At 47.8% G+C, this 26222-nt stretch overlaps 1 protein-coding gene, 5 non-coding genes and 1 pseudogene across 6 annotated transcripts; all 7 read left to right on the forward strand.

Annotated features, from left to right (window-relative positions):
- Positions 1 to 764: 764 nt before the first annotated feature.
- TRNAD-GUC (transfer RNA aspartic acid (anticodon GUC)) lies at positions 765 to 836 on the forward strand. The gene has a single exon. It is a non-coding gene; the product is annotated as a tRNA-Asp (tRNA).
- Positions 837 to 903: 67 nt separating this feature from the next.
- Positions 904 to 975, forward strand: TRNAD-AUC (transfer RNA aspartic acid (anticodon AUC)). Its single transcript has one exon. It is a non-coding gene; the product is annotated as a tRNA-Asp (tRNA).
- Positions 976 to 7999: 7024 nt separating this feature from the next.
- LOC146179998 (uncharacterized) lies at positions 8000 to 8951 on the forward strand. Its single transcript, XM_084579921.1, has one exon. The coding sequence runs from the start codon at positions 8000 to 8002 to the stop codon at positions 8945 to 8947; it is 948 nt and encodes a 315-aa protein (XP_084436047.1). The 3' UTR covers positions 8948 to 8951.
- A 246-nt stretch (positions 8952 to 9197) lies between these two features.
- Positions 9198 to 9269, forward strand: TRNAD-GUC (transfer RNA aspartic acid (anticodon GUC)). Its single transcript has one exon. It is a non-coding gene; the product is annotated as a tRNA-Asp (tRNA).
- Positions 9270 to 9336: 67 nt separating this feature from the next.
- On the forward strand, positions 9337 to 9408 carry TRNAD-GUC (transfer RNA aspartic acid (anticodon GUC)). The gene has a single exon. It is a non-coding gene; the product is annotated as a tRNA-Asp (tRNA).
- A 119-nt stretch (positions 9409 to 9527) lies between these two features.
- LOC146180001 (uncharacterized) lies at positions 9528 to 10718 on the forward strand (annotated as a pseudogene).
- A 3723-nt stretch (positions 10719 to 14441) lies between these two features.
- On the forward strand, positions 14442 to 14513 carry TRNAD-GUC (transfer RNA aspartic acid (anticodon GUC)). Its single transcript has one exon. It is a non-coding gene; the product is annotated as a tRNA-Asp (tRNA).
- Positions 14514 to 26222: the final 11709 nt, after the last annotated feature.

Here is a 26222-nt window from a genome sequence, read left to right on the forward strand (position 1 = left end):
CAATTGAACACGTCTTCTTACAGTGTTGGGATGCTGTCTTTCTATGGGACGTCCTCCAAAGAACAATTAAAAAGGAACTTCCCCTAACTCCGTACGGTATCAGATTCCTACCAGCTCAGAACGATGATGCACCTTATGATTTATTTATGCTTCTTGGCTTCCATAGTTTGTGGAAAACACGAATGCAGGTGCGTCACGCAGATATAAATACACGATCTGCGCGTGAAAACTTCATTGAAAGTGCGGTGTATATACGCGAAACTTTCAGGATGCAGCAGGATAAAACCACAATGGCAATGTCTATTTGATGAGTTGGTGAACCTGAAAAGATTTTAGCCGCGTACGCGTTAGCTCAAGTGTAGTTGACGTGTTTTATCATGTATATTTTTGTTCTGTGTTTCATCGCAATAAAGAAAAAAAAATATAGTGGCCAGTATCCCCGCCTATCACGCGGGAGACCGGGGTGCGATTCCCCGACGGGGAGCTTAGTTTTTGTTTCTTTTTTGCATTCTGCGCCATTTCAGATCAGCGCTGCAGTTTTCCCTGCGCCTCCTCGTTAGTATAGTGGCCAGTATCCCCGCCTGTCACGCGGGAGACCGGATCAGCGCTGCCGTTTTCCCTGCGCCTCCTCGTTAGTATAGTGGCCAGTATCCCCGCCTGTCACGCGGGAGACTGGGGTTCGATTCCCCGACGGGGAGATTAGGTTTTGTTTCTTTTTTGCATTCTGCGCCATTTCAGATCAGCGCTGCCGTTCTCCCTGCGCCTCCTCGTTAGCATAGTGGCCAGTATCCCCGCCTGTCACGCGGGAGACCGGGGTTCGATTCCCCGACGGGGAGCTTAGTTTTTGTTTCTTTCTTTGCATTCTGCGCCATTTCAGATCAGCGCTGCCGTTTCCTCTGCGCCTCCTCGTTAATATAGTGGCCAGTATCCCCGCCTATCACGCGGGAGACCGGGGTTCGATTCCCCGACGGGGAGCTTAGTTTTTGTTTCTTTTTTGCATTCTGCGCCATTTCAGATCAGCGCTGCCGTTTTCCCTGCGCCTCCTCGTTAGTATAGTGGCCAGTATGATTCTACTGGCCACCGAGCGGGACGGTCGCAGAATCATGAGCTCCAGCGGAGGGGCGACAGCGACCCTTGCCGGCCGCGGAAACAGGAATCTTGATACGGATGATAAGGACTATGAGTTGATTTTGCCGACGCTGCCTACAGGACGTGTTGTTTTAAACACCGTGTTTTTGCACGGCGACGTGCGCAATAGGCCGTACAAAGTGGAAGATTTTCGCGATGCCCTCGCCAACGTTGGTGCGCTCCCCGATGTTGTGGCGTTGGGGGCGTACCAGATTAACCACGTTTGGGCTGTCGCGCTCAGCAGCGCTGAAGCAACGAAGAAGCTGGCTGCGTTGAAACAAGTAGAAGTAAAGGGACGTCGCTGCATCATCATCGACCCAGAGGACCAACAGGTGAAGCTGCGGCTGCACTGGATGTTGCACGGTGTGGCCGACGACGACATCCGGACGGCCTTTGCTGCTTTCGGTAACGTAACCGAGGTGACCCGGGAGCGGTGGCGCGTCCAAGGCGTCAAAGAGAAGGGGTCAACAACAAGAACAGTTCTCCTGAAACTGCTGCACCTTGCGAACTGGGCTCTATTCCAGTCTGAAGCCAGCCTGGAAAAGGTTTTTTCCGAAAAACTCAGTGTTGACGAGATAAATGAAAAATTTACGGCCTGCATCATTGACGCAGCACTTGTAGCTATACCACAGTCTTCAGGAGTGGTACTGAAAAATCGCAAAGTCTGGTATTCTCAGGAGTGCAGAGATGCAAAGAAGAAACAAAACAAAGCTTGGGGAACCTTTCGCAGGTACCCTACAAACGAAAACCTCGTACAATTCAAACAGGCGAAAGCTAGGGCACGGTACATCCGCCGAAACGCTGAGAAGGCTTCTTGGCAAAAATACATATCATCAATAAATAGCTCAATCACATCAAAAAAAATGTGGGAGCTTGTTCACAAACTGGATGGCAACTTCTCCCCGTACACAGTCCCCTTTCTAACATCTCCTGGCACCCAAACAAACTTACAGGAACAGGCAGATATTCTAGGCGATCATTTTTCTGCAATTTCAAGCTCACTACACTACCCAAAATCTTTTATAACATACAAAAACAAGGCCGAAAAACAAAAACTGCCAACAAGTGGAAGTACTAATGAAACATATAACAAGTTAATAACACTACAAGAAATAAACACTGTTCTATCTGCCGGCAAGAAGACTGCACCTGGCCCAGATCAAATTCACTATCAGATGCTAGCACATCTTTCTACACCTGCATTAGAAGCACTTCTGAAATTTTTCAACAAAGTATGGGTATCCGGGAGTATTCCTGAGGCCTGGAAAAAAGCTATTATTGTGCCTTTCCTGAAACCAGGAAAGCCACCAACGGCCCCCAGCAGTTATAGACCCATAGCTCTCACAAGTTGCCTAGCAAAGTCTTTTGAAAGTGTTCTTAATACCAGATTAGCCTTTGTCCTTCATTCCCAAGAACTTCTAGACATACACCAATGTGGGTTCAAAACAGCATGTTCTACCACGGACCATCTAGTCCGCCTTGAAAACACTGTTCGTGAAGCATTTATTCACAAACAGCACTGCCTTGCCGTCTTCTTTGATATGGAAAAGGCGTATGATACTACATGGAGGTTTGGCATCCTCCGTGACCTAGCATATTTAGGCATACGTGGTAGGATGTTAAACTGTCTAAAGGACTTCTTGTCAAATCGCTCATTCCGTGTGCGTTTGGGCTCAACTTTTTCAAAGAACTTTGTACAGGAGAATGGCGTACCACAGGGATGCGTCTTAAGCACAACTCTCTTTATAGTAAAAATGAATTCCATAAGCACAGTTATCCCGAAATCCGTAATGTATTCAGCTTATGTTGACGATCTACAGATTGCATACACATCCTCTAACGTATCTACATGTGAGAGACAGGTGCAGTTGACCATAAATAAACTAGCAGCATGGGCAGACACAAACGGATTTCAGTTTTCTCCTCAAAAAACAGTGGCTCTCCTATTCTCTCTCAAACGAGGCTTACAAACAGATCCTACACTACACCTGAACAAAACGAAATTACCGGTGAAAAACGAACACAAATTTCTAGGCGTAACTTTTGACAAAAAACTCACCTTTCTTCCTCATATAAATGTCCTGAAGAAAAAGGCTTCCAAATCTCTAAACATACTAAAAGTTCTTTCCCGTAAACACTGGGGCGCTGACAGGACATGCCTTAAACACATTTACAGATCTGTCGTACGCTCCACCTTAGACTATGGCTGCATAGTGTATGGGTCAGCTAGACCATCATATTTAAAAAAACTAGACCCGGTACATAACACAGGACTTCGACTCTCATGTGGAGCATACCGAACTTCTCCTATATCCAGTCTGCTTGTGGAAACAAATCAACCTCCTCTTGAAATCAGAAGAACTTCACTTACATGTGCCTATATATTTAAAATCAGATCTCTGCCAAAGCATATCTGCTATTCTCTAGTAACTAAATGCCCTTCTAGAACACTATTCACCAACAAACCCAATGCAGTGAGACCACTGCTCCTAAGATTTGAGCAAATGTGTCAAGAGGTTGAGCTACCGGATTGTTTACCTAGCATTGCCAAAAGACCTAACCCTCTGCCTCCTTGGTACCTGGTCCCTGAAGTTTGCGACCTCTCTCTTACACAGTTCCAAAAAACAATAACCCCACAAGAGCACTTCATACAAGAATTCCTTCAGCTGAAAGAAAAATACAGTAACTTCACAGACTTTTACACGGATGGCTCGAAAACAGATCATTATGTCGGAAGCGCAGTTGTTCAAGGCGAATGGGAGGAAATAATGAGACTTCCACAGTGCGCGTCCATCTTTACTGCTGAATGCTATGCTGTCTCTGTTGCCATAGAGAAAATAATGAAAGAAAACCTCAGGAGAAGTATTATTTACACAGATTCCCTAAGTGTAGTCACAGCCCTTCACACAAGAAATGCAGTTATACCAAACTTGGAAACATCATACACAGCATAGCAACACTTACAGATGAAGGACGAAGCATAAAAATTTGCTGGGTACCCAGTCATGTAGGAATCCGAGGTAATGAAAAAGCAGATATGTGCGCTGCCAAAGCTCGAGACAAGAAAATAAAACAAGTGCAGATACCATCTCAAGACTGCATGAAATTGGTACAGAGTAGACTGATACAAAAATGGCAGTCCACTTGGAACACTGAAACAAATAACAAGCTACACCTCATAAAGCCTGTAATAGAAGAGTGGAAATCGAGCACCCATCTTGAACGTTCCAAAGAAGTGGCTCTATGCCGTCTTCGCATAGGACACACAAATTTAACACATAGTTTCATTTTAACTAAACAGGATAAGCCCCTGTGTGATTCATGCGGACACGAGCTAACAGTCATCCACATTTTAATCTCATGCAGACAACTTGAACAACTGAGGAAAAAACATTTTACACAGTTTTACAAACAACACATTCCTCTTCATCCAGCTTTGCTTTTAGGTGAAAATGCGCTTGTTGATTTGCCCTGTGTTTTCAGGTTTTTAATAGAAGCAAACGTCCTAAACAGAATGTAAGATTAAATTACATAAATACAACACTCTTAACCATGAAATTGGCGCATGATAGCCTAAGTTGCTTATGCGCCACTAAACCCAACACAACACAACACAGTTCTCCTGAAACTGAAACCCGGTATTAAGACCGATGATCTACCTCACCAGCTGCGAGTCGCCGGTGAGTTGGCCCTCGTTGTGGTGCCTGGGCGGCCTATGCAGTGCCTGCGCTGCCGTGGTAGCGGTCACGTTAGACGTGAATACAAGGTGCCCCGGTGTTCGAAATGCAGGCGTTACGGCCACGTAGACAGTGAGTGTGTCCGTACATATGCGGTGGCCACGGGGCTCGCATCGAGGGAGGAGATAGCTGAGCACCAGATGGACGTATCAGAGGCGGAGGAAGCGGCGAAAGGAGTCGAGGAAGTAGGCAAGCCGGAAGCGGCGACTGTCTCTTCTGGGACTTCTAGCAGAAACACAAACGTGTCAAGTGAGGCAGAGAGGCAATCTGAAGAAAAAGACTCGGCAGCGGACTGGGCTGATACTAGGGAGAAGGAAGATAGCTTTTTGGCAGCTACGGAACCCGTGATGATGACCACGACGAGCAGCGAGGAGCAACAGCAACAGTGCAATGTTCGTGCGGGCAATGTCTCGGCCAAACGGCCTCACGCCCAGACTGGGGGTGGAGAGGACAAAACAACAGCGTCAAGCGTTGAGGAGCAGCCTACGAAAACGGTCCAGTCCCGGCGGTCCTGTCTCAGACCGAAGCCGAACTTTCTGGGGGACAAGCGGGCCAGCGATAAGCCACCGCCACTGCAAGACCATGCAGCCGCACCGGAGGGCTGCGGCGGAAACAAAGGAGTCTAGCCGGGTGCTAGACGCGAAAGGTGAGCGCAAATGCTCTCGGTCTCTTCACTCTATTTTAAAATGGATCCAACCCCTGCTCTGACATTCGGGTCGCTTAATGTTAGAGGGTTAGCAACGAAGAAAAAGCAGAGCCAGGTGTTGCGCCTTATAACGGACAGAGACATCGATGTGCTAGCCGTTCAAGAGACCAAAGTCGATGGAGAGGAAGAGACCGGGAGCATGGTGCAGCGCTTCACGTCGAAGTATTATGCTGTTGTGAGCCATGCAGTCGAAACTTCTGCCGGGTGCGTCCTTCTTGTAAAAAAGTTGCCTGGACTTAACGTGCAGACTTATGCTTCCGGAGAGACAGGGCGATACGTGATTTGTGATTTCGGTTTTGAGAATATAGAATGGCGGGTTATCTGTGTTTATGCACCTAATGAATTAGAGGATAGGTGTTCCTTTTTTGAGAGCCTGAAATATTACTGCACTAGTGAGAAACAGATAGTGCTCATGGGCGATTTCAATTGTGTTCTAGCGGCTCGCGATAAAAGCAGCACCCGAGCCTTCAGGGACAGAAGTACAGACTTATTGTCACGACTGATAGATGAATATGCATTAGATGATGTGGCGGAGTGTTTAGACGGTGAACGTAGTGTGCAATACACCCACTTTCAAGGTATTAGTCATGCTCGCCTCGACAGGATTTACATGTCACTGGACTTAATACCAAAGTGTCAAAAATACCGAGTTTTACCAGTGGCCTTTTCAGATCACTGTGCAGTGATATGCACTCTAGGCAAAAGGAAGCGAGCCAGTGGATTTTCATGGGAGCTGTGGAAATTAAATTGTAAACTGCTAAAAGACCAAATTTTCACTTAGTATGCGACGGAAAAAAATCACCAAAATAGTAAATGAGTGTCAAAATGAAATCGGGCTCTAGTGGGTACTAGCCAAAGAAGAATTTAAGATGAAGGCCATTGAGCGGTCTACTTTGCTAAAGCACCAGGAAAGATTACAGGAAAAACAGCTGAGAGATATACTTGAAAAATTTTTGGCGCAGGAATGTAAAACGCCCGGCATAGATAATGAAGATATTAAGAAAACAAAGCTAAAGCTTGAACTTATCGAGGAAGACCGATATCGAGGGGCGATAGTGAGGGCGAGAGCGGAAGAATTGGTTGCAGGGGAGACGCCCACTAAGCGGGCTTTAGGAATGGAAAAAGCGCACGCTCGACGCAACGAAATTCAGGAGATCGAAGGAGCGGGTGGGGTAGTGACCGATAGCGATCGCATCCATCATGCTTTCTTTGATTACTATCAGGCGTTGTTCGCACAACATGAAGTTGACGTTCACAGATTTAAAGGCGAGTTTCTCGGCGCTATGCCTAGGCTCGATGAATCCCGAAAGGAAAGCTTGGAGAGGCGAATTAGTGAAAAAGAAGTTGAACGAGCAATAGAGAACTTGAACCCGGGAAAGTCTCCTGGTCCAGATGGGTTAAGTGCAGCTTTTTACAAAGCGTTTAAAACGGAATTAACCCCACTTTTGACTTTGCTGTTTAATGATGCCTATGATCGTAAGGAGTTGCCCCCGTCTTACGGTGCGGCCCATACCGTACTCATTCCTAAAACAGATGATTCTATAAAACTCAGACAGGTTACTGCATATAGGCCGATCTCACTAACGAACGTCGATTATAAAATATTCATGAAAGTGTTGGCGGCGAGGCTTCAGAGCGTTATTAAAGAAATTGTTGGCCCTCATCAAACATGTGCATAAATAACAGGTCTATTGCTTACAATATTCATAAAGCAAGGTGTGTGCTGGAGTGTAGCGACGTCACTGGGGTACCTGTGGCAATTCTCCAGCTAGATCTTGAAAAAGCGTTTGACTGTGTTGCTCATGAGATTTTGTTTTCTATCTTAGATCATATCAATGTAGGTTCTATTATTACTGAGGGTGTGGCCATGGCGTACCGACACGGCACTACAAAGTTAATTGTTAATAAATCGTTGGGGGCCCCCATTAACGTGGAACGTTCGGTGCGTCAGGGTTGCCCCCTCAGTCCGCTCTTGTTTTGTATGTATGTTGAAACTTTGTGCTTGCACATAATACAGAATAATGCTGTTCATGGTTTTCGGCTGCATGAAGCGGAAGTGAAAGTCCTAGCATATGCAGATGATGTAGCAATTTTCTGTGTCACAAAGGATAGCATTAGCAGTGCGGTAGAAGGTGTTAAAAGATTTAGTTTGGTCACGGGAAGCAAGGTGAACTGGGGAAAGGGCGTGGGGTTCTGGCACGGAGAATGGCCGGATACTCCTCACACTTTCGCTTATGTGACCTGGTGTACAACCCCTGTAACGTACCTTGGAGTCCCGTTGGAATTTTACAGAGATACTGAACAGTATTGGAAGGGGCAGGCACAAGAGACACAAGAAAAAGCAGAAAAGTGGAAAGGTACTCATTTATCCGTGTTTGCAAGAGCCACTGTGTGTAACCTGTATTTTATTAGTAAACTGTGGTATGTGATGCAAGTGCTCCACTGCTCGCGAATTAACATACAAAAGGTACATCGAATTTTAGTGGTTTTTGTATGGGCCTCTAGCTGGGAAAGGTGCATGCGGACAAACTTGTTCAGACGGGACAAAGACGGAGGCCTAGGGCTGGGACACTTATTTGTGAGGCAACTGGTAAACAGATTTTTGTTTTTCCGTGATGTTGAAGATCCTTTCCTGCGCACAGTGTGCCAAGTAAGGCTAGGGCGAGCCTTGCCAGAGTATGTAGTTGCAACAAAATGCATGACAGGAGGCATTTTTGGTTATATCCGAGAGATAGTAACCAGCGTCAGATTCTTAACTACTCGGTTTTCAAAGGAATATTTGAGCAGCGTAACAAGGAAAACGTTGTACAGAGATGTGTGCGATGTTATCTTTCCGGTGCCGTTGTACAGGGCCTTGTACTGTGGAGGCCCCGGCGGTAATGTGTTGCAAAGGGTTAAAAAAATGAATGTATCGCCGGAAGTCAAGAGTTTTTTCTTTAAAGTGCACACTGGAACTTTACCCGTCAAATCTTTTTTGGAAGAAAAAGAGATGTTTCTACCGTGGGGACCAAACTGCTTAATCTGCAAGCAACCGGAGACCATAGACCATGTTTTTTTGCACTGTTGGGAAGGGGTTTATTTTTGGGACGTGCTACAGAGGACCATGAAGAAACAGCTCCCGTTGCATTCACACGGAATTAGGTACTTGCCAACAAAAAATGAGGGTGGGATCCCGTTCGATTTAGTCATGCTGGTGGGCCTCCACAGTATATGGCGCTCTCGTATGGCCGGGTACTACTGTGACCCCGAAGCGCGTCCAGCGCGTATATATTTTCGAGAGAGCATCTGCAAGTTTGTAGAAATACAAAAGATACGGAATCCTGTCCCTGAGTGGCTCTCAAGGCTAGAGCCTTTGACAACACTCAGAGAATTTTAATGTGACAAAGCCTGGTCCTGTCTTGGGGATTTGGCTTCTTGTATAACTGTGTACATATTTTGTTTTTTTTTTTGTCTTTGTTTTGTGAAAGCCGAGGACCGGCAATAAAGCAGAAAAAAAAGTATAGTGGCCAGTATCCCCGCCTGTCACGCGGGAGACCGGGGTTCGATTCCCCGACGGGGAGCTTAGTTTTTGTTTCTTTTTTGCATTCTGCGCCATTTCAGATCTGCGCTGCCCTTTTACCTGCGCCTCCTCGTTAGTATAGTGGCCAGTATCCCCGCCTGTCACGCGGGAGACCGGGGTTCGATTCCCCGACGGGGAGTGTAGTTTTTGTTTCTTTTTTTCCTTCTGCACCATTTCAGAACAGCACTTGCCGTCTTCCCTGCGCCTCCTCGTTAGTATAGTGGCCAGCATCCCCGCCTGTCACGCGGGAGACCGGGGTTCAATTCCCCGACGGGGAGGTTGGTATTTGTTTCTTTTGCATTCTGCGCAATTTCAGATCAGCGCTGCCGTTTTCCCTGCGCCTCCTCGTTAGTATGGATTCCACTTCCGGCCACCGAGCGTGACGGACGTGATCATCATGGGCTCCCAAGGAGCGGATTCAGCGGCCCAGCTGGGCCGTGATATCAGGAGCACGGAAAGGCCTGCCAAGGAATATGAACTGGTTCTACCGCATCTGCCTACAGGTTCGAGTGTTTTGCATACTGTTTTTTTGCACGGCGATGTAAAAGCCAGGCCGTACCGGGTGGAGCACTTTCGACACTCCCTCGCTCGTCTGTCACTGCTGCCGGAAGTGGTTGCCCTCGGGGCATATCAAATGAATCACGTGTGGGCGGTAACGTTTAAAGGTGAAGAGGCAAAAGCGAAGATGTTGCAAGCTCAAGCTTTTGAAGTTAAGGAACACCGATGCGTGGTCATTGACCCCTGTAACCAAGGGATCAGGTTGAAACTTTTCTGGCTGCTTCACGGCGTGCATTACGATGATGTGCGAGCGGCGTTGGCGGCTTATGGAAAAGTTACGGAAATATCAAGAGACAAGTGGAAAGTGCAAGGGTGGCTCTACAAGGCTTCAACGACTCGAACGGTCACGCTGAAGCTAAAAGTGAGCGTTACCATCGAGGACCTCCCGCATCAGCTTCGGGTTGCCGAGGACGTCGCACTCGTCCACGTCCCAGGCAGAGCCCCGCTTTGCCTCCGGTGCCGCGGGAAAGGACATATACGTCGGGAGTGTCGTGTGCCGCGCTGCGGGCTGTGTCGTCGCTAGGGCCATGACGAGTCCCAGTGTGTGCGCACGTATCCCAACGTTGCAGGCCCCGTGCCGAGTGAAGTGGCAGGCGAGCACTTGATGAACGCAGTGGACGCCGAGGAAACTAGCAGTGGAACCACTGAGGATGCAGAGCTGAAAGAAGAATCCTCTGAGAAGACCCCTGCCCTTAAAGGACACTGTGAGTCAGATGTGATTGTTCAATTGCCGAATGTTGCTGGGACCGAGATACCCACGAAAGAAGACGGCAATGCCAGTGCTGCAAGCCCAGCTTCGGCTACGCAACACAGTAAGGAACAGGGGGACACTGAAGCTGAGATGCCAGCTGCTTCTACCTTGCCTGTGAAGCGGATGCACGAAGACAGTGTTAACGAGGAATCAACCCAAGGAGGAGCGGAAAACGGACAGCCTCCACTGAAGGCGGCCCCCCTTCGCCGGGCGTCCTTCAAGCCAAGGCCAAACGTGCCCCCAGACCGGAGAACTGTGTCACCTGTGCCTCCGCCATAGCGGGGGTACCCTTTCCGGCCGAGACGTTACAAGCCCGGTCCATGATCGGGAGCAGCGCTTGGAACGACGGACGGACTCGCCAAAAAGGAAGAATGGTCATTCCGTGCAACAGATCAACCGCAATGCTGTTTTTCTGCAAAGAGATGTGAGTGATATATGTTTCGCGATTTATAATTTCTTGAGATGGCGACCAATTTATCCACTAACTTGCTGGAAAATGAAGTTGATGTGCTAGCAGTTCAAGAGAGCAAAATGGAAAGCGAACAACAAACAGATAAAATGGCTGAAACATATCGTTCTAGATATAGTGTTTGCGTTTGTCATGCGGTTGGAAGATCGGGGGATGTGTCATTTTCATTCGAAATTGCATAGAGTGCGTACCGTCTGTGTTCTCGTGTCAGAGTGGTCGGCTTTTGATATGTGATTTCAGTTTTTCTGGATTTGACTGGAGATTGATCTGCGTTTATGCGCCTACCAGAACGTCTGAGCGCGAAGAGTTTTTTCACTATACGAAATCCTTCCTAATACATGAGAGGCGTGTTCTCCTGCTTGGAGACTTCAACTGTGTCTGTAGACCGGAAGATAGAACAACAGACCGTGTCCTTCGTGACAAGAGTGCAGAGTTACTTATTGACATTGTTATTGAGGCAGAGCTTGAAGATGCTGGCTGTATAATGACGCATGAAGGCCAAGCAAAGTTCACGCACTTTCAAGGTAGCTGTCATGCAAGGTTGGACCGAATATATGTTCCCATTGATTGTGTGCCCTTGTGCTCGGAATATGAAACACTTCCCATGAGCTTTAGTGACCACTCCCTCGTAATGATTACTCTAGGCATGAAATGTAAGGCGACAAAGCTCAATTGGGAGCTATGGAAATTTAATGAAAAGCTGCTGCTGGATGAAGAGTTTACCACTAAAGTGAAAGAATATATTACGCATATGTGGCAAATGACTCTAATTTTATACAAGCATGGGAGCAGTTTAAGTGCGATATAAAGATAGCTGCTATTGACCGAGCATGCACTCTTCGACGTAAAGAAAGAGAACAAGAAAAAGAACTTCGAAGCACGCTTGAATACATGCTTAGCATGGAGAGCGTTAAGCCTGGCATGTTCGCCCAAGATATAAAAAAGATAAAAACCAAACTTGAGGTGATAGACGAAGAGAAGTATCGCGGTGCGGTGATAAGGGCACGCAGCGAAAAATTGTGGCTCGGAGAGACGCCCACGAAAAGGGCACTTAGTGACGAAAAAAGGTACGCAGTGTCAAAAGAGATAAAAGAGATCTGCTATCAGAACGTAGTTACCTGGGAAAAAAAAACGATTGAACGGGCGTTTGTAGAATTTTACAGCGAATTGTTTAGCCTGAAAACACCGGACATTGAACGCTTCAGAAAAGACTCTGTCGCTGATGCCAAGAGTAGAAGACGAAGTGGCGCAGACACTTGAAGCAAGTATTACTTCCTAGGAAATTGAGGCCGCTAACCAGATGGTCTTGTTGCTGCCATATACAAGGCCTTTCCAACTGAAATGGCTGTTTTACTGGAAAGCGTTATTAGTGAATGCTACGAAAAGAACGTACCTCCTCCGTCTTTTGGAATGTCACACATTGTATTAATCCCGAAAACAGATGACCATGTTAAGCTTCAGTCTGTAGCGTCTTACCGTCCTATAAGTCTAACGAATGTTGACTATAAAATTTACATGAAAGTATTAGGGCGACGACTCCAACGTGTAATTACTTCTCTTGTAGGCCCACATCAGACATGCGGTATAAAAGGAAGGACCATTTTTACTAACACACACGCAGCAAGGAGTGTACTCGAATGTTGTGACGCGATGCATGACCACGTAGCCATGATGCAATTAGACCTCCACAAAGCATTTGTTAAAGTGGTACATGAAATTTTGTTCTCTGTTTTAGAGTATGTCAATGCTGGTTCCGTGATTACAAAGGGCGTGAAAATGGTTTACGAGTGCTGTTCAGCGAGACTGGTCGTGAATAAGCATTTAACTGATCGTATACCTGTTCAGTCGTCAGTAAGGCAGGGCTGTCCTCTGTCTCCCCTTTTGTTTGCGCTTTATCTGGAGCCTTTCTGTCTAAGATTTCTTACAAGGCCTAACATACGCGGTTATAGATTTTTTCAAAGTGAAGTTCGGGTTTTGGCATACGCGGACGATATTGCGGTTTTTTGTACTGACCATGAGAGCGTGCAAGAAGTTGTAAAAGAAGGCACTGCTTTTAGCACTGCAAGTGGAAGTGAAATTAGTTGGGCAAAGTGTTTAGGATTTTGGCACGGAAACTGGCAATACTCGCCTCAACTGTTCTCCAGTATGCAATGGACAATAACACCAGGCAATTACCTTGGTGTGCCACTAAAGCATTACCGTGAAAGCAAGGAATGTTGGGCCGGTGAAGTTCAGCAAGTGAAAACCCAAACAAACAAATGGGGAGGACATAACTTTTCTATGTTCGCAAGAGCTACCGTTTGCAATATGTTCCTAGTTGCAAAAATTTTTTACATGCTGCAAGTGTTATCTATGTCAAGAATCTCTGTTCAAAAACTGCATAGGGTATTTGCCACGTTTGTGTGGGCTTCAACATGGGAGCGTACCAGTCGATGCAACCTGTTTCATACGGTGCATAACGGTGGACTGGGCTTGTCACATTTATACTTAAAGCAGATTTTAACCAGGTTCTTTTTTTTTTGCGCGAACAAAGCGATGTTTTTCTTAGAACGGTAATCCAAGTGCGATTGCGTGATTCACTGCCGGAATATGTAGTTTCGACTATGTCTACAGGGACAATGGCTCTAAGTGCTTTTCTTCGCGAAGTTGTCGCGTCCTTCCAAATAGTGAAGGCGAGATTTTCAAATGAGTATATGTGTACTGTTATGCGAAAACGGCTGTATAAAGATTTATTGGAAACCTTTTTACCTGTGCCTCTTTATCGCGCTGTATATGCTTTGGATCCGGAGCGGGACGGGACGTGTTGAAAAGAGTGAAAAGAATGCCCATCAGATCGTCCGCTAAATCGTTCTTTTTTCAATTGCATACCGGCACTCTTCCGGTGAAGCCATGGCTGGAAAGCAAAGGCCTTTTCGTGCCTTCGTCTGCTGACTGTTTAACTTGCAAAAAGCTGGAAACCATAGAGCATATTTTCCTTGATTGTCACGATGCGGTTTTTTTGTGGGACGTGCTACAGCGCACTATTAAAAAGGACTTACCAATAACGCCGTTTGGCATACGCTACCTTCCATGCGCCCAGCCAGGAGAAGTGCCCAGTGATTTATTGATGGTCTTGTGTATGCACAGCATATGGAGAACGCGGATGGATGTTCGCCATGAGCATGTTGTCGTACACCCAGCCCATCAATACTTTGTTGAAAGTGTAATATACACGCGTGATGTTTTCGGAGGGCAATCTGAACCCCCGGATTGGCTGCCAGTCTTGGACAAGCTCATGTCACCTAATCCATTTTATCACAAGAAACCTGTAAGAAAGTGACTTGTGTTTTTAATTCCATGCGACTTTTCATCGTTCTTTGTAGTTGCCAAGTCGGTAATAAAAAAAAAAATTCATGGCAATAAAGAAAAAAAAAAGCCAGTATCCCCGCCTGTCACGCGGAAGACCGGGGTTCGATTCCCCGACGGGGAGCTTAGTTTTTCTCTTTTTTGCATTCTGCGCCATTTCAGATCAGCGCTGCCGTTTTCCCTGCGCCTCCTCGTTAGTATAGTGGCCAGTATCCCCGCCTGTCACGCGGGAGACCGGGGTTCGATTCCCCGACGGGGAGCTTAGTTTTTGTTTCTTTTTTTTTTGCATTCTGCGCCATTTCAGATCAGCGCTGCCGTTTTCCCTGCGCCTCCTCGTTAGTATAGTGGCCAGTATCCCCGCCTGTCACGCGGGAGACCGGGGTTCGATTCCCCGGCGGGGAGCTTAGTTTTTATTTCTTTTTTGCATTCTGCGCCATTTCAGATCGGCGCTGCCGTTTCCCCTGCGCCTCCTCGTTAGTATAGTGGCCAGTATCCACCGAGCGGGACGGTCGCAGAATCATGAGCTCCAGCGGAGCGGCGACAGCGGCCCTTGCCGCCCGCGGAAACAGGAATCTTGAAACGGATGATAAGGACTGAGTTGATTTTGCCGACGCTGCCTACAGGACGTGTTGTTTTAAACACCGTGTTTTTGCACGGCGACGTGCGCAATAGGCCGTACAATGTGGAAGATTTTCGCGATGCCCTCGCCAACGTTGGTGCGCTCCCCGATGTTGTGGCGTTGGGGGCGTACCAGATTAACCACGTTTGGGCTGTCACGCTCAGCAGCGCTGAAGCAACGAAGAAGCTGGCGGCGTTGAAACAAGTAGAAGTAAAGGGACGTCGCTGCATCATCATCGACCCAGAGGACCAACAGGTGAAGCTGCGGCTGCACTGGATGTTGCACGGTGTGGCCGAAAACGACATCCGGACGGCCTTTGCTGCTTTCGGTAACGTAACCGAGGTGACCCGGGAGCGGTGGCGCGTCCAGGGCGTCAAAGAGAAGGGGTCAACAACGAGAACAGTTCTCCTGAAACTGAAACCCGGTATTAAGACCGATGACCTACCTCACCAGCTGCGAGTCGCCGGTGAGTTGGCCCTCGTTGTGGTGCCTGGGCGGCCTATGCAGTGCCTGCGCTGCCGTGGTAGCGGTCACGTTAGACGTGAATGCAAGGTGTCCCGGTGTTCGAAATGCAGGCGTTACGGCCACGTCGACAGTGAGTGTGTCCGTACATATGCGGTGGCCACGGGGCTCGCATCGAGGGAGGAGATAGCTGAACACCAGATGGACGTATCAGAGGCGGAGGAAGCGGCGAAAGGAGTCGAGGAAGTAGGCAAGCAGGAAGCGGCGACTGTTTCTTCTGGGACTTCTAGCAGAAACACAAACGTGTCAAGTGAGGCAGAGAGGCAACCTGAAGAAAAAGATTCGACAGCGGACTTGGCTGATACTGAGGAGAAGGAAGATAGCTTTTTGGCAGCTACGGAACCCGTGATGATGGCCACGACGAGCAGCGAGGAGCAACAGCAACAGTGCAATGTTCGTGCGGGCAATGTCTCGGCCAAACGGCCTCACGCCCAGACTAGTGATGGAGAGGACAAAACAAAAGCGTCAAGCGTTGAGGAGCCGCCTACGAAAACGGTCCAGTCCCGGCGGTCCTCTCTCAGACCGAAGCCGAACTTTCTGGGGGACAAGCGGGCCAGCGATAAGCCACCGCCGCTGCAAGACCATGCAGCCGCACCGGAGGGCTGCGGCGGAAATAAAGGAGTCTAGCCGGGTGCTAGACGCGAAAGGTGAGCGCAAATGCTCTCGGTCTCTTCACTCTATTTTAAAATAGATCCAACCCCTGCTCTGACATTCGGGTCGCTTAATGTTAGAGGGTTAGCAACGAAGAAAAAGCAGAGCCAGGTGTTGCGCCTTATAACGGACAGAGACATCGATGTGCTAGCCGTTCAAGAGACCAAAGTCGATGGAGAGGAAGAGACCGGGAGCATGGTGCAGCGCTTCACGTCGAATTATTATGCTGTTGTGAGCCATGCAGTCGAAACTTCTGCCGGGTGCGTCCTTCTTGTAAAAAAGTTGCCTGGACTTAACGTGCAGACTTATGCTTCCGGAGAGACAGGGCGATACGTGATTTGTGATTTCGGTATTGAGAATATAGAATGGCGGGTTATCTGTGTTTATGCACCTAATGAATTGGAGGATAGGTGTTCCTTTTTTGAGAGCCTGAAATATTACTGCACTAGTGAGAAACAGATAGTGCTCATGGACGATTTCAATTGTGTTCTGGCGGCTCGCGATAAAAGCAGCACCCGAGCCTTCAGGGACAGAAGTACAGACTTATTGTCACGACTGATAGATGAATATGCATTAGATGATGTGGCGGAGTGTTTAGACGGTGAACGTAGTGTGCAATACACCCACTTTCAAGGTATTAGTCATGCTCGCCTCGACAGGATTTACATGTCACTGGACTTAATACCAAAGTGTCAAAAATACCGAGTTTTACCAGTGGCCTTTTCAGATCCCTGTGCAGTGATATGCACTCTAGGGAAAAGGAAGCGAGCCAGTGGATTTTCATGGGAGCTGTGGAAATTAAATTGTAAACTGCTAAAAGACCAAATTTTCACTGAGTATGCGACGGAAAAAATTACCAAAATAGTAAATGAGTGTCGAAACGAAATCGGGCTCCAGTGGGTACTATAGCCAAAGAAGAATTTAAGATGAAGGCCATTGAGCGGTCTACTTTGCTAAAGCACCAGGAAAGATTACAGGAAAAACAGCTGAGAGATATACTTGAAAAATTGTTGGCGCAGGAATGTAAAACGCCCGGCATAGGTGAGGAAGATATTAAGAAAACAAAGCAAAAGCTTGAACTTATCGAGGAAGACCGATATCGAGGGGCGATAGTGAGGGCGAGAGCGGAAGAATTGGTTGCAGGGGAGACGCCCACTAAGCGGGCTTTAGGAATGGAAAAAGCGCATGCTCGACGCAACGAAATTCAGGAGATCGAAGGAGCGGGTGGGGTAGTGACCGATAGCGATCGCATCCATCATGCTTTCTTTGATTACTATCAGGCGTTGTTCGCACAATATGAAGTTGACGTGCACAGATTTAAAGGCGAGTTTCTCGGCGCTATGCCTAGGCTCGATGAATCCCGAAAGGAAAGCTTGGAGAGGCGAATTAGTGAAAAAGAAGTTGAACGAGCAATAAAGAAAATGAACCCGGGAAAGTGTCCTGGCCCAGATGGGTTAAGTGCAGCTTTTTACAAAGCGTTGAAAACGGAATTAACCCCACTTTTGACTTTGCTGTTTAATGATTCCTATGATCGTAAGGAGTTGCCCCCGTCTTACGGGTCAGCCCATACCGTCTTCATCCCTAAAACAGATGATCCTATAAAACTCAGACAGGTTACTGCATATAGGCCGATCTCACTAACGAACGTCGATTATAAAATATTTATGAAAGTGTTGGCGGCGAGGCTTCAGAGCGTTATTAAAGAAATTGTTGGCCCTCATCAAACTTGCGGCATAAAGAACAGGTCTATTGCTTACAATATTCATAAGGCAAGGTGTGTGCTGGAGTGTAGCGACGTCACTGGGGTACCTGTGGCAATTCTCCAGCTTGATCTTGAAAAAGCGTTTGACTGTGTTTGCTCATGTGATTTTGTTTTCTATCTTAGATCATATCAATGTAGGTTCTATTATTACTGAGGGTGTGGCCATGGCGTACCGACACGGCACTACAAAGTTAATTGTTAATAAATTGTTGGGGGCCCCCATTAACGTGGAACGTTCGGTGCGTCAGGGTTGCCCCCTCTGTCCACTCTTGTTTTGTATGTATGTTGAAACTTTGTGCTTGCACATAATACAGAATAATGCTGTTCACGGTTTTCGGCTGCATGAAGCGGAAGTGAAAGTCCTAGCATATGCAGATGATGTAGCAATTTTCTGTGTCACAAAGGATAGCATTAGCAGTGCGGTAGATGGTGTTAAAAGATTTAGTTTGATCACGGGAAGCAAGGTGAACTGGGGAAAGTGCGTGGGGTTCTGGCACGGAGAATGGCCGGATACTCCTCACACTTTCGCTAATGTGACCTGGTGTACAACCCCTGTAAAGTACCTTGGAGTCCCGTTGGAATTTTACAGAGATACTGAACAGTATTGGAAGGGGCAGGCACAAGAGACACAAGAAAAAGCAGAAAAGTGGAAAGGTACTCATTTATCCGTGTTTGCAAGAGCCACTGTGTGTAACCTGTTTTTTATTAGAAAACTGTGGTATGTGATGCAAGTGCTCCACTGCTCGCGAATTAACATACAAAAGGTACATCGAATTTTTGCGGTTTTTGTATGGGCCTCTAGCTGGGAAAGGTGCATGCGGACAAACTTGTTCAGACGGGTCAAAGACGGAGGCCTAGGGCTGGGACACTTATTTGTGAGGCAACTGGTAAACAGATTTTTGTTTTTCCGTGATGTTGAAGATCCTTTCCTGCGCACAGTGTGCCAAGTAAGGCTAGGGCGAGCCTTGCCAGAGTATGTAGTTGCAACAAAATGCATGACAGGAGGCATTTTTGGTTATTTCCGAGAGATAGTAACCAGCGTCAGATTCTTAACTACTCGGTTTTCAAAGCAATATTTGAGCAGCGTAACAAGGAAAACGGTGTACAGAGATGTGTGCGATGTTATCTTTCCGGTGCCGTTATACAGGGCCTTGTACTGTGGAGGCCCCGGCGGTAATGTGTTGCAAAGGGTTAAAAAAATGAATGTATCGCCGGAAGTCAAGAGTTTTTTCTTTAAAGTGCACACTGGAACTTTACCCGTCAAATCTTTTTTGGAAGAAAAAGAGATGTTTCTACCGTGGGGACCAAACTGCTTAATCTGCAAGCAACCGGAGACCATAGACCATGTTTTTTTGCACTGTTGGGAAGGGGTTTATTTTTGGACGTGCTACAGAGGACCATGAAGAAACAGCTCCCGTTGCATTTACACGGAATTAGTACTTGCTAACAAAAAATGAGGGTGGGATCCCGTTCGATTTAGTCATGCTGGTGGGCCTCCACAGTATATGGCGCTCTCGTATGGCCGGGTGACCCCGTCGCGCGTCCAGCGCGTATATATTTTCGAGAGAGCATCTGCAAGTTTGTAGAAATACAGAAGATACGGAATCCTGTCCCTGAGTGGCTCTCAAGGCTAGAGCCTTTGACAACACTCAGAGAATTTTAATGTGACAAAGCCTGGTCCTCTCTTGGGGATTTCGCTTCTTGTATAACTGTGTACATATTATTGTATTTTTGTCTTTGTTTTGTGAAAGCCGAGGACCGGCAATAAGGAAAAAAAAATAGTGGCCAGTATCCCCGCCTGTCACGCGGGAGACCGGGGTTCTATTCCTCGACGGGGAGCTTAGTTTTTGTTTCTTTCTTCCATTATGCGCCATATCAGAACAGCACTTAGCCCTTCCCTTTGCCTCCTCGTTAGTATAGTGGCCAGTATCCCCGCCTGTCACGCGGGAGACCAGGGTTCGATTCCTCGACGGGGAGCTTAGTTTTTGTTTCTTTCTTCCATTATGCGCCATATCAGAACAGCACTTAGCCCTTCCCTGCGCCTCCTCGTTAGTATAGTGGCCAGTATCCCCGCCTCTCACGCGGGAGACCGGGGTTCTATTCCTCGACGGGGATCTTAGTTTTTGTTTCGTTCTTCCATTATGCGCCATATCAGAACAGCACTTAGCCCTTCCCTGCGCCTCCTCGTTAGTATAGTGGCCAGTATCCCGGCCGCGGTAACAGGCTTAACGCAATCGATGATAAGGAATATCAGCTCATTTTGCCGCATCTGCCCACCGGACGTGTTGTTTTCAACACAGTTTTTTTGCACGGAGACGTACGAGTGCGACCCTTCAGGGTTGAAGATTTCCGGGACGCCCTGGCCATGACTGGTACGCTCCCAGACGTGGTGCCTTGGGGGCTTACCAAATAAACCATGTCTGGGCGGTGACTTTGAGCAGCACTGAAGCAACCAAGCGGCTGGCAGCCTTCAAGGAGCTCCAAGTGAAAGGTCGACGGTGCATCGTCATTGACCCGGAGGACCAACAGGTGAAGCTACGGCTCCACTGGATGTTGCATGGCGTGGCGGATGAGGACATCCGAACTGCTTTTGCGGCTTTCGGTGAGGTGACCGAAGTGACCCGTGAGCGGTGGCGAGTCCAGGGCGTGCACGAAAAGGGCTCCACAACGAGAGCCGTACTCCTGAAGTTGAAGCCCGGGATGAGGATAGAAGACCTGCCTCACCAGATAAGAGTAGCAGGGGAGTTGGCCCTTGTTGTGGTGCCTGGGCGGCCAATGCAGTGCCTGCGCTGCCGCGGGACCGGTCATGTGCGCCGGGAATGTAAAATTCCGCAGTGTTCGACATGTAAGCGTTTTGGCCACTCCGAGGAAGATTGCGTACGAACGTATGCAGTGGCCACTGCACCGACAGCGAGGGCGGACATGACGGAGCACCAAATGGATGTCGCAGAGACAGAAGAGGCCGCAAAGGGGGTCGGAGAAGCTGAAAAGCTAACAGCAACGACAGGCATGTTAGTGCCCCCGGGGGGCGGTGACGAGATACTCAGTAGGCCAGACAAGGAAGTCACGCTACCGAACAACGGACCGTCAGAGGAAGAAAGTGTGAGCGATGCCGAGAGCTCAAAAACTGAACTTCCGGAGTCTGCGGGCCGACAGGAAACCCTTGAAAAGAGCAGCGGCCGAGCGACCAACGTCCAAGGCCCTGCGAAGCGTGCCCACGACGAGAGCACAAGTGAGACAAGCCAGGCAGAGGCAGCTAGCAGCGACGAGCCACCGATAAAAACGCCAATAGGGAGGAGGGCGACCTTCAAACCAAGACCGAATGTCTCGGCGGACAGGAGAGCTGCCGAAAAGCCGCCCCTGTCACAAGGTCTGCCAGTCCAACCTCATGGCTCTGGCGCCAACGAAAGCGTCTAGCGCCATGCTAGACGTGAGAGGTAAGCACCATGCTCTTGGCCTCTTTTCACTCTAAGAAAATGGCTTATGAACTGTCACTAAAGATTGCGACCCTTAACGTGAGAGGTCTAGCAGCGAAAAGGAAGCAGAGCCAAGTCCTGCGCCTTTTAAATGAAAATGACATCGATATACTTGGAGTTCAAGAGACAAAAGTCGAGGGTGAACAAGAGACCGAGAGCATGGTGCAACGTTTCACGTCGCGGTTTTACGCAGTTGTCAGCCATGCAGTCGGTACTTCTGCTGGATGCGTCCTGTTTGTGAAGAAGTTGCCGGGTCTTGTAGTGCAGTCGCATGCTTCTTTTCCGTCGGGTCGGGGCGTGGTCCTTGATTTTAGTTTTTGCTCGGCTGAGTGGCGGGCTGTTTGTATATATGCACCTACGATAGTTGATGAGAGTGCTGCTTTGTTTGATTTTGTTGAAGAGTATTTAAACACGGATAAACAACTTGTCTTACTGGGAGATTTCAATTGTGTACTGAGGTCCGGTGACAAAACTAGCCTTCGTACATTTAGGGATCGTAGCACAGAGGTACTTTCGCACTTGATTGACGAGTTTGCACTGGAAGACGTTGCAGAGTGTCTCACGAGCGAGCGACGGGTTCAGTATACGCATTTTCAGGGTGCTAGCCACGCCCGCCTTGACAGAATTTATGTGGCCGCAGAACTGGCTCCAAAATGCCAGGATTGTCATGTTTTGGCGGTAACGTACTCAGATCACTGCATGGTTCAGTGTACAATTGGACCAAGAAAGGGAAGTAGCGGTTTTAATTGGGAATTGTGGAAGTTAAATAATAAACTGCTGAATGACGAGCAGTTCACCAGACAAGTAGAAGAAGAAATTGGTAATATTTGTCGGGAGGACACCCACGAACTGGGTCAAGAATGGGAACTGTGTAAGCAACAAATTAAAATCAAAGCTATAGAAAAGGCCAGCTGCATACGGTTTCAAGAAAAACAAAATGAAATGCATTTAAGATCTTTGCTAGATAAATTGTTAGCCCTGGAGTGTAACACGCCAGGGTTATACATGGACGACGTTAGAAAAATAAAACAAAGACTTCAACTGAATGACGAAGACCGTTATCGCGGAGCACTGGTACGTGCGAGAGCGGAAAAATTGGCCATGGATGAGACGCCGAAAAAAAGATCGTTGGGAATAGAAAAAGCAAATGCAAGGCGAAATCACGTGGCAGAGGTAGATTGGGCAGGACGCACAGAAACCGATAACGAAGGAATCGCGAAGGCTTTCCGGGAGTATTATAAAGAGCTATTTTCGTCCCGAGAGGTTAATTTGGACCGTTTTAAAGAACCCTTTCTTGACGCGATGCCAAAAATTGATGACGAACAAAAAGAAAGACTGGAGCGGCCAATAAGCGAAAAAGAAGTGCAGCAGGCAATAGAAAATTTAACCCCTGGGAAATCACCCGGGCCTGATGGCCTGAGTGCGGCTTTTTATAAAGCGTTCAAGCAACAGCTATCTCCTTTGTTGTGTGCCTTATTTAATGAAGCGTATGAGCTGAAGGCACTGCCTGCGTCTTTCGGATCGTCGCACACAGTACTTATTCCGAAAACTGACCAACCAGATAAGCTTAGGCAGTTGTCGTCTTACAGGCCCATTGCTCTGACAAACGTTGATTACAAGATTTATATGAAGGTGCTTGCTGGCAGACTACAAACGGTTATATGCGAACTAGTGGGCCCTCACCAAACGTGCGGTATCAAAGGGCGATCCATCTTTCAGAACATTCACAAAGCGAGAAGTGCGCTCGAATGCTGCGATGCAACTCATGCGTGTGTTGCTTTACTGCAGTTGGACTTGGAGAAAGCTTTTGATTGTGTGGCGCTTACTATTCTGTTCAGTATATTAGACCATGTTAATGTCGGCTCTGTTATTCGAGAGGGAGTGGCCTTGGCGTACCGTAACTGCACTACGAGATTAATTGTCAATAAGTCACTGGGGGCCCCCATCAACGTACGACGTTCGGTGCGCCAAGGTTGCCCCCTCAGCCCTCTTTTGTTCGGCATTTATATTGAAACATTGTGTTTAAGCATCCTACAAAACAATGAATTGATGGTTTTCGACTGCAGGAGTCAGAAGTCAAATTGCTGGCTTACGCAGACGACGTTGCGGTTTTTTGTGTGAATAAGGAGAGTATAAAGAGGACAGTGGATGTGGTAAAACATTTTAGCAAAGTCACAGGGAGTAAAGTTTACTGGGGTAAGTGCCTGGGATTTTGGCACGGAGAATGGCAGCTGACCCCGACACTTTCGCTAATGTGTCGTGGGTTACAACGCCTGCAAAGTACTTGGGTGTGCCCTTGGAATTTTACAAGGAAAGCGAGCCATACTGGCTAGAGCAGGTCAGAGAAACCCGTGAAAAAGCGGAGAAATGAAAAAGCGCTCAATTATCAATATTTGCAAGTGTTTTACATACTGTTTTTTTGCATGGCGACATAAAAGCCAGGCCGTACCGGGTGGAGCACTTTCGAGACTCCCTCGCTCGTCTTTCACTTTTGCCGGAAATGGTTGCCCTCGGGGCATATCAAATGAATCACGTATGGGCGGTAACGTTTAAAGGTGAAGAGGGCAAAACGAAGATTTTGCAAGCCGAAGCTTTCGAAGTGAAGGAGCACCGATGCGTGGTCATTGACCCCTGTAACCAAGGCATCAGGTTAAAACTTTTCTGGCTGCTTCACGGCGTGCACGACGATGACGTGCGAGCGACGTTGGCGGCTTTTGGAAAAGTTACCGAAATATCAAGAGAAAAGTGGAAAGTGCAAGGGTGTGTCGACAAGGCCTCAACGACTCGAACGGTCACGCTGAAGCTAAAAGTGGGCGTAACCATTGAGGACCTGCCGCATCAGCTTCGGGTCGCCGAGGACGTCGCACTCGTCCACGTCCCAGGCAGAGCCCCGCTTTTCCTCCGGTGCCGGGGGAAAGGACATATACGTCGGGATTGTCGTGTGCCGCGCTGCGGGCTGTGTCGTCGCTACGGCTATGACGAGTCGCAGTGTGTGCGCACGTATGCCAACGTTGCAGGCCCCGTGCCGAGTGAAGTGGCAGGCGAGCACTTGATGGACGCAGTGGACGCCGAGGAAGCTAGCAGTGGAACCACTGAGGATGCAGTGCAGAAAGAACAATCCTCTGAGAAGACCCCTGCCCTTAAAGAGCACTGTGAGTCAGATGTGATTGTTCAGTTGCTGAATGTTGCTGGGACCGAGACACCCACGAAAGAAGACGGCAATGCCAGTGCTGCAAGCCCAGCTTCGGCTACGCAACACAGTGAGGTACAGGGGGACACTGAAGCTGAAATGCCAGCTGCTTCTACCTTGCCTGTGAAGCGGGTGCACGAAGAGAGTGTCAACGAGGAATCAACCCAAGGAGGAGCGGAAAGCGGACAGCCTCCACTGAAGGCAGCCCCGCTTCGCCGGGCGTCCTTCAAGCCAAGGCCAAACGTGCCCCCAGACCGGAGAACTGTGTCACCTGTGCCTCCGCCATAGCGGGGGTACCTTTTCCGGTCGAGACGTTACAAGCCCGGTCCATGATCGGGAGCAGCGCTTGGAACGACGGACGGACTCGCCAAAAAGGAAGAATGGTCATCCCATGCAACAGATCAACCGCAATGCTGTCTTTCTGCAAAAGCGATGTGAGTGATATATGTTTCGCGATTTATAATTTCTTGAGATGGCGACCAATTTAACCACCAGCTTGCGCGTAGCCACGCTTAATGTGAGGGGGCTGTCAACGCGTCGGAGACAACTGCAGCTGAACCGCATTCTGCTGGAAAATGAAATTGATGTGCTAGCAGTTCAAGAGAGCAAAATGGAAAGCGAACAACAAACAGAGAAAATGGCCGAAATATATCGTTCTAGATATAGTGTTTGCGTCTGTCATGCGGTTGGAAGATCGGGGGGATGTGTCATCTTCATTCGAAATTGCATAGAGTGTGTGCAGTCTGTGTTCTCGTGTGAGAGTGGTCGGCTTTTGATATGTGATTTCAGTTTTTCTGGATTGGACTGGAGAGTGATTTGCGTTTATGCGCCGACTAGAACGTTTGAGCGGGAAGAGTGTTTTCACTATATGAAATCCTTCCTAATACATGAGAGGCGTGTTCTCCTGCTTGGAGACTTCAACTGTGTCTGTAGACCGGAAGATAGAACAACAGACCGTGTCCTTCGTGACAAGAGTGCAGAGTTACTTATTGACATTGTTATTGAGGCAGAGCTTGAAGATGCTGGCTGTATAATGACGCATGAAGGCCAAGCAAAGTTCACGCACTTTCAAGGTAGCTGTCATGCAAGGTTGGACCGAATATATGTTCCCATTGATTGTGTGCCCTTGTGCTCGGAATATCAAACACTTCCCATGAGCTTTAGTGACCACTCCCTCGTAATGATTACTCTAGGCATGAAAAGTAAGGCTACAACGTTCAATTGGGAGCTATGGAAATTTAATGAAAAACTGCTGCTGGATGAAGAGTTTACCACTAAAGTTAAAGAATATATTAAGCATATGTTACAAAATGACTCTAATTTTATACAAGCATGGGAGCAGTTTAAGTGCGAGATAAAGATAGCTGCTATTGACCGAGCATGCACTCTCCGACGTAAAGAAAGAGAACAAGAAAAAGAACTTCGTAGCACACTTGAATACATGCTTAGCATGGAGAGCGTTAAGCCTGGCATGTTCGCCCAAGATATAAAAAAGATAAAAACCAAACTTGAGGTGATAGACGAAGAGAAGTATCGCGGTGCGGTGATAAGGGCACGCAGCGAAAAATTGTGGCTCGGAGAGACGCCCACGAAAAGGGCACTTAGTGACGAAAAAAGGTACGCAGTGTCAAAAGAGATAAAAGAAATCTGCTATCAGAACGTAGTCACCTCGGAAAAAAAAACGATTGAACGGGCGTTTGTAGAATTTTACAGCGAATTGTTTAGCCTGAAAACACCGGACATTGAACG

The sequence above is a fragment of the Amblyomma maculatum genome, chromosome 9, assembly GCF_055883805.1.
Source record: "Amblyomma maculatum isolate TAMU_Amacu chromosome 9, ASM5588380v1, whole genome shotgun sequence".
NCBI lineage: Eukaryota > Metazoa > Arthropoda > Arachnida > Ixodida > Ixodidae > Amblyomma > Amblyomma maculatum.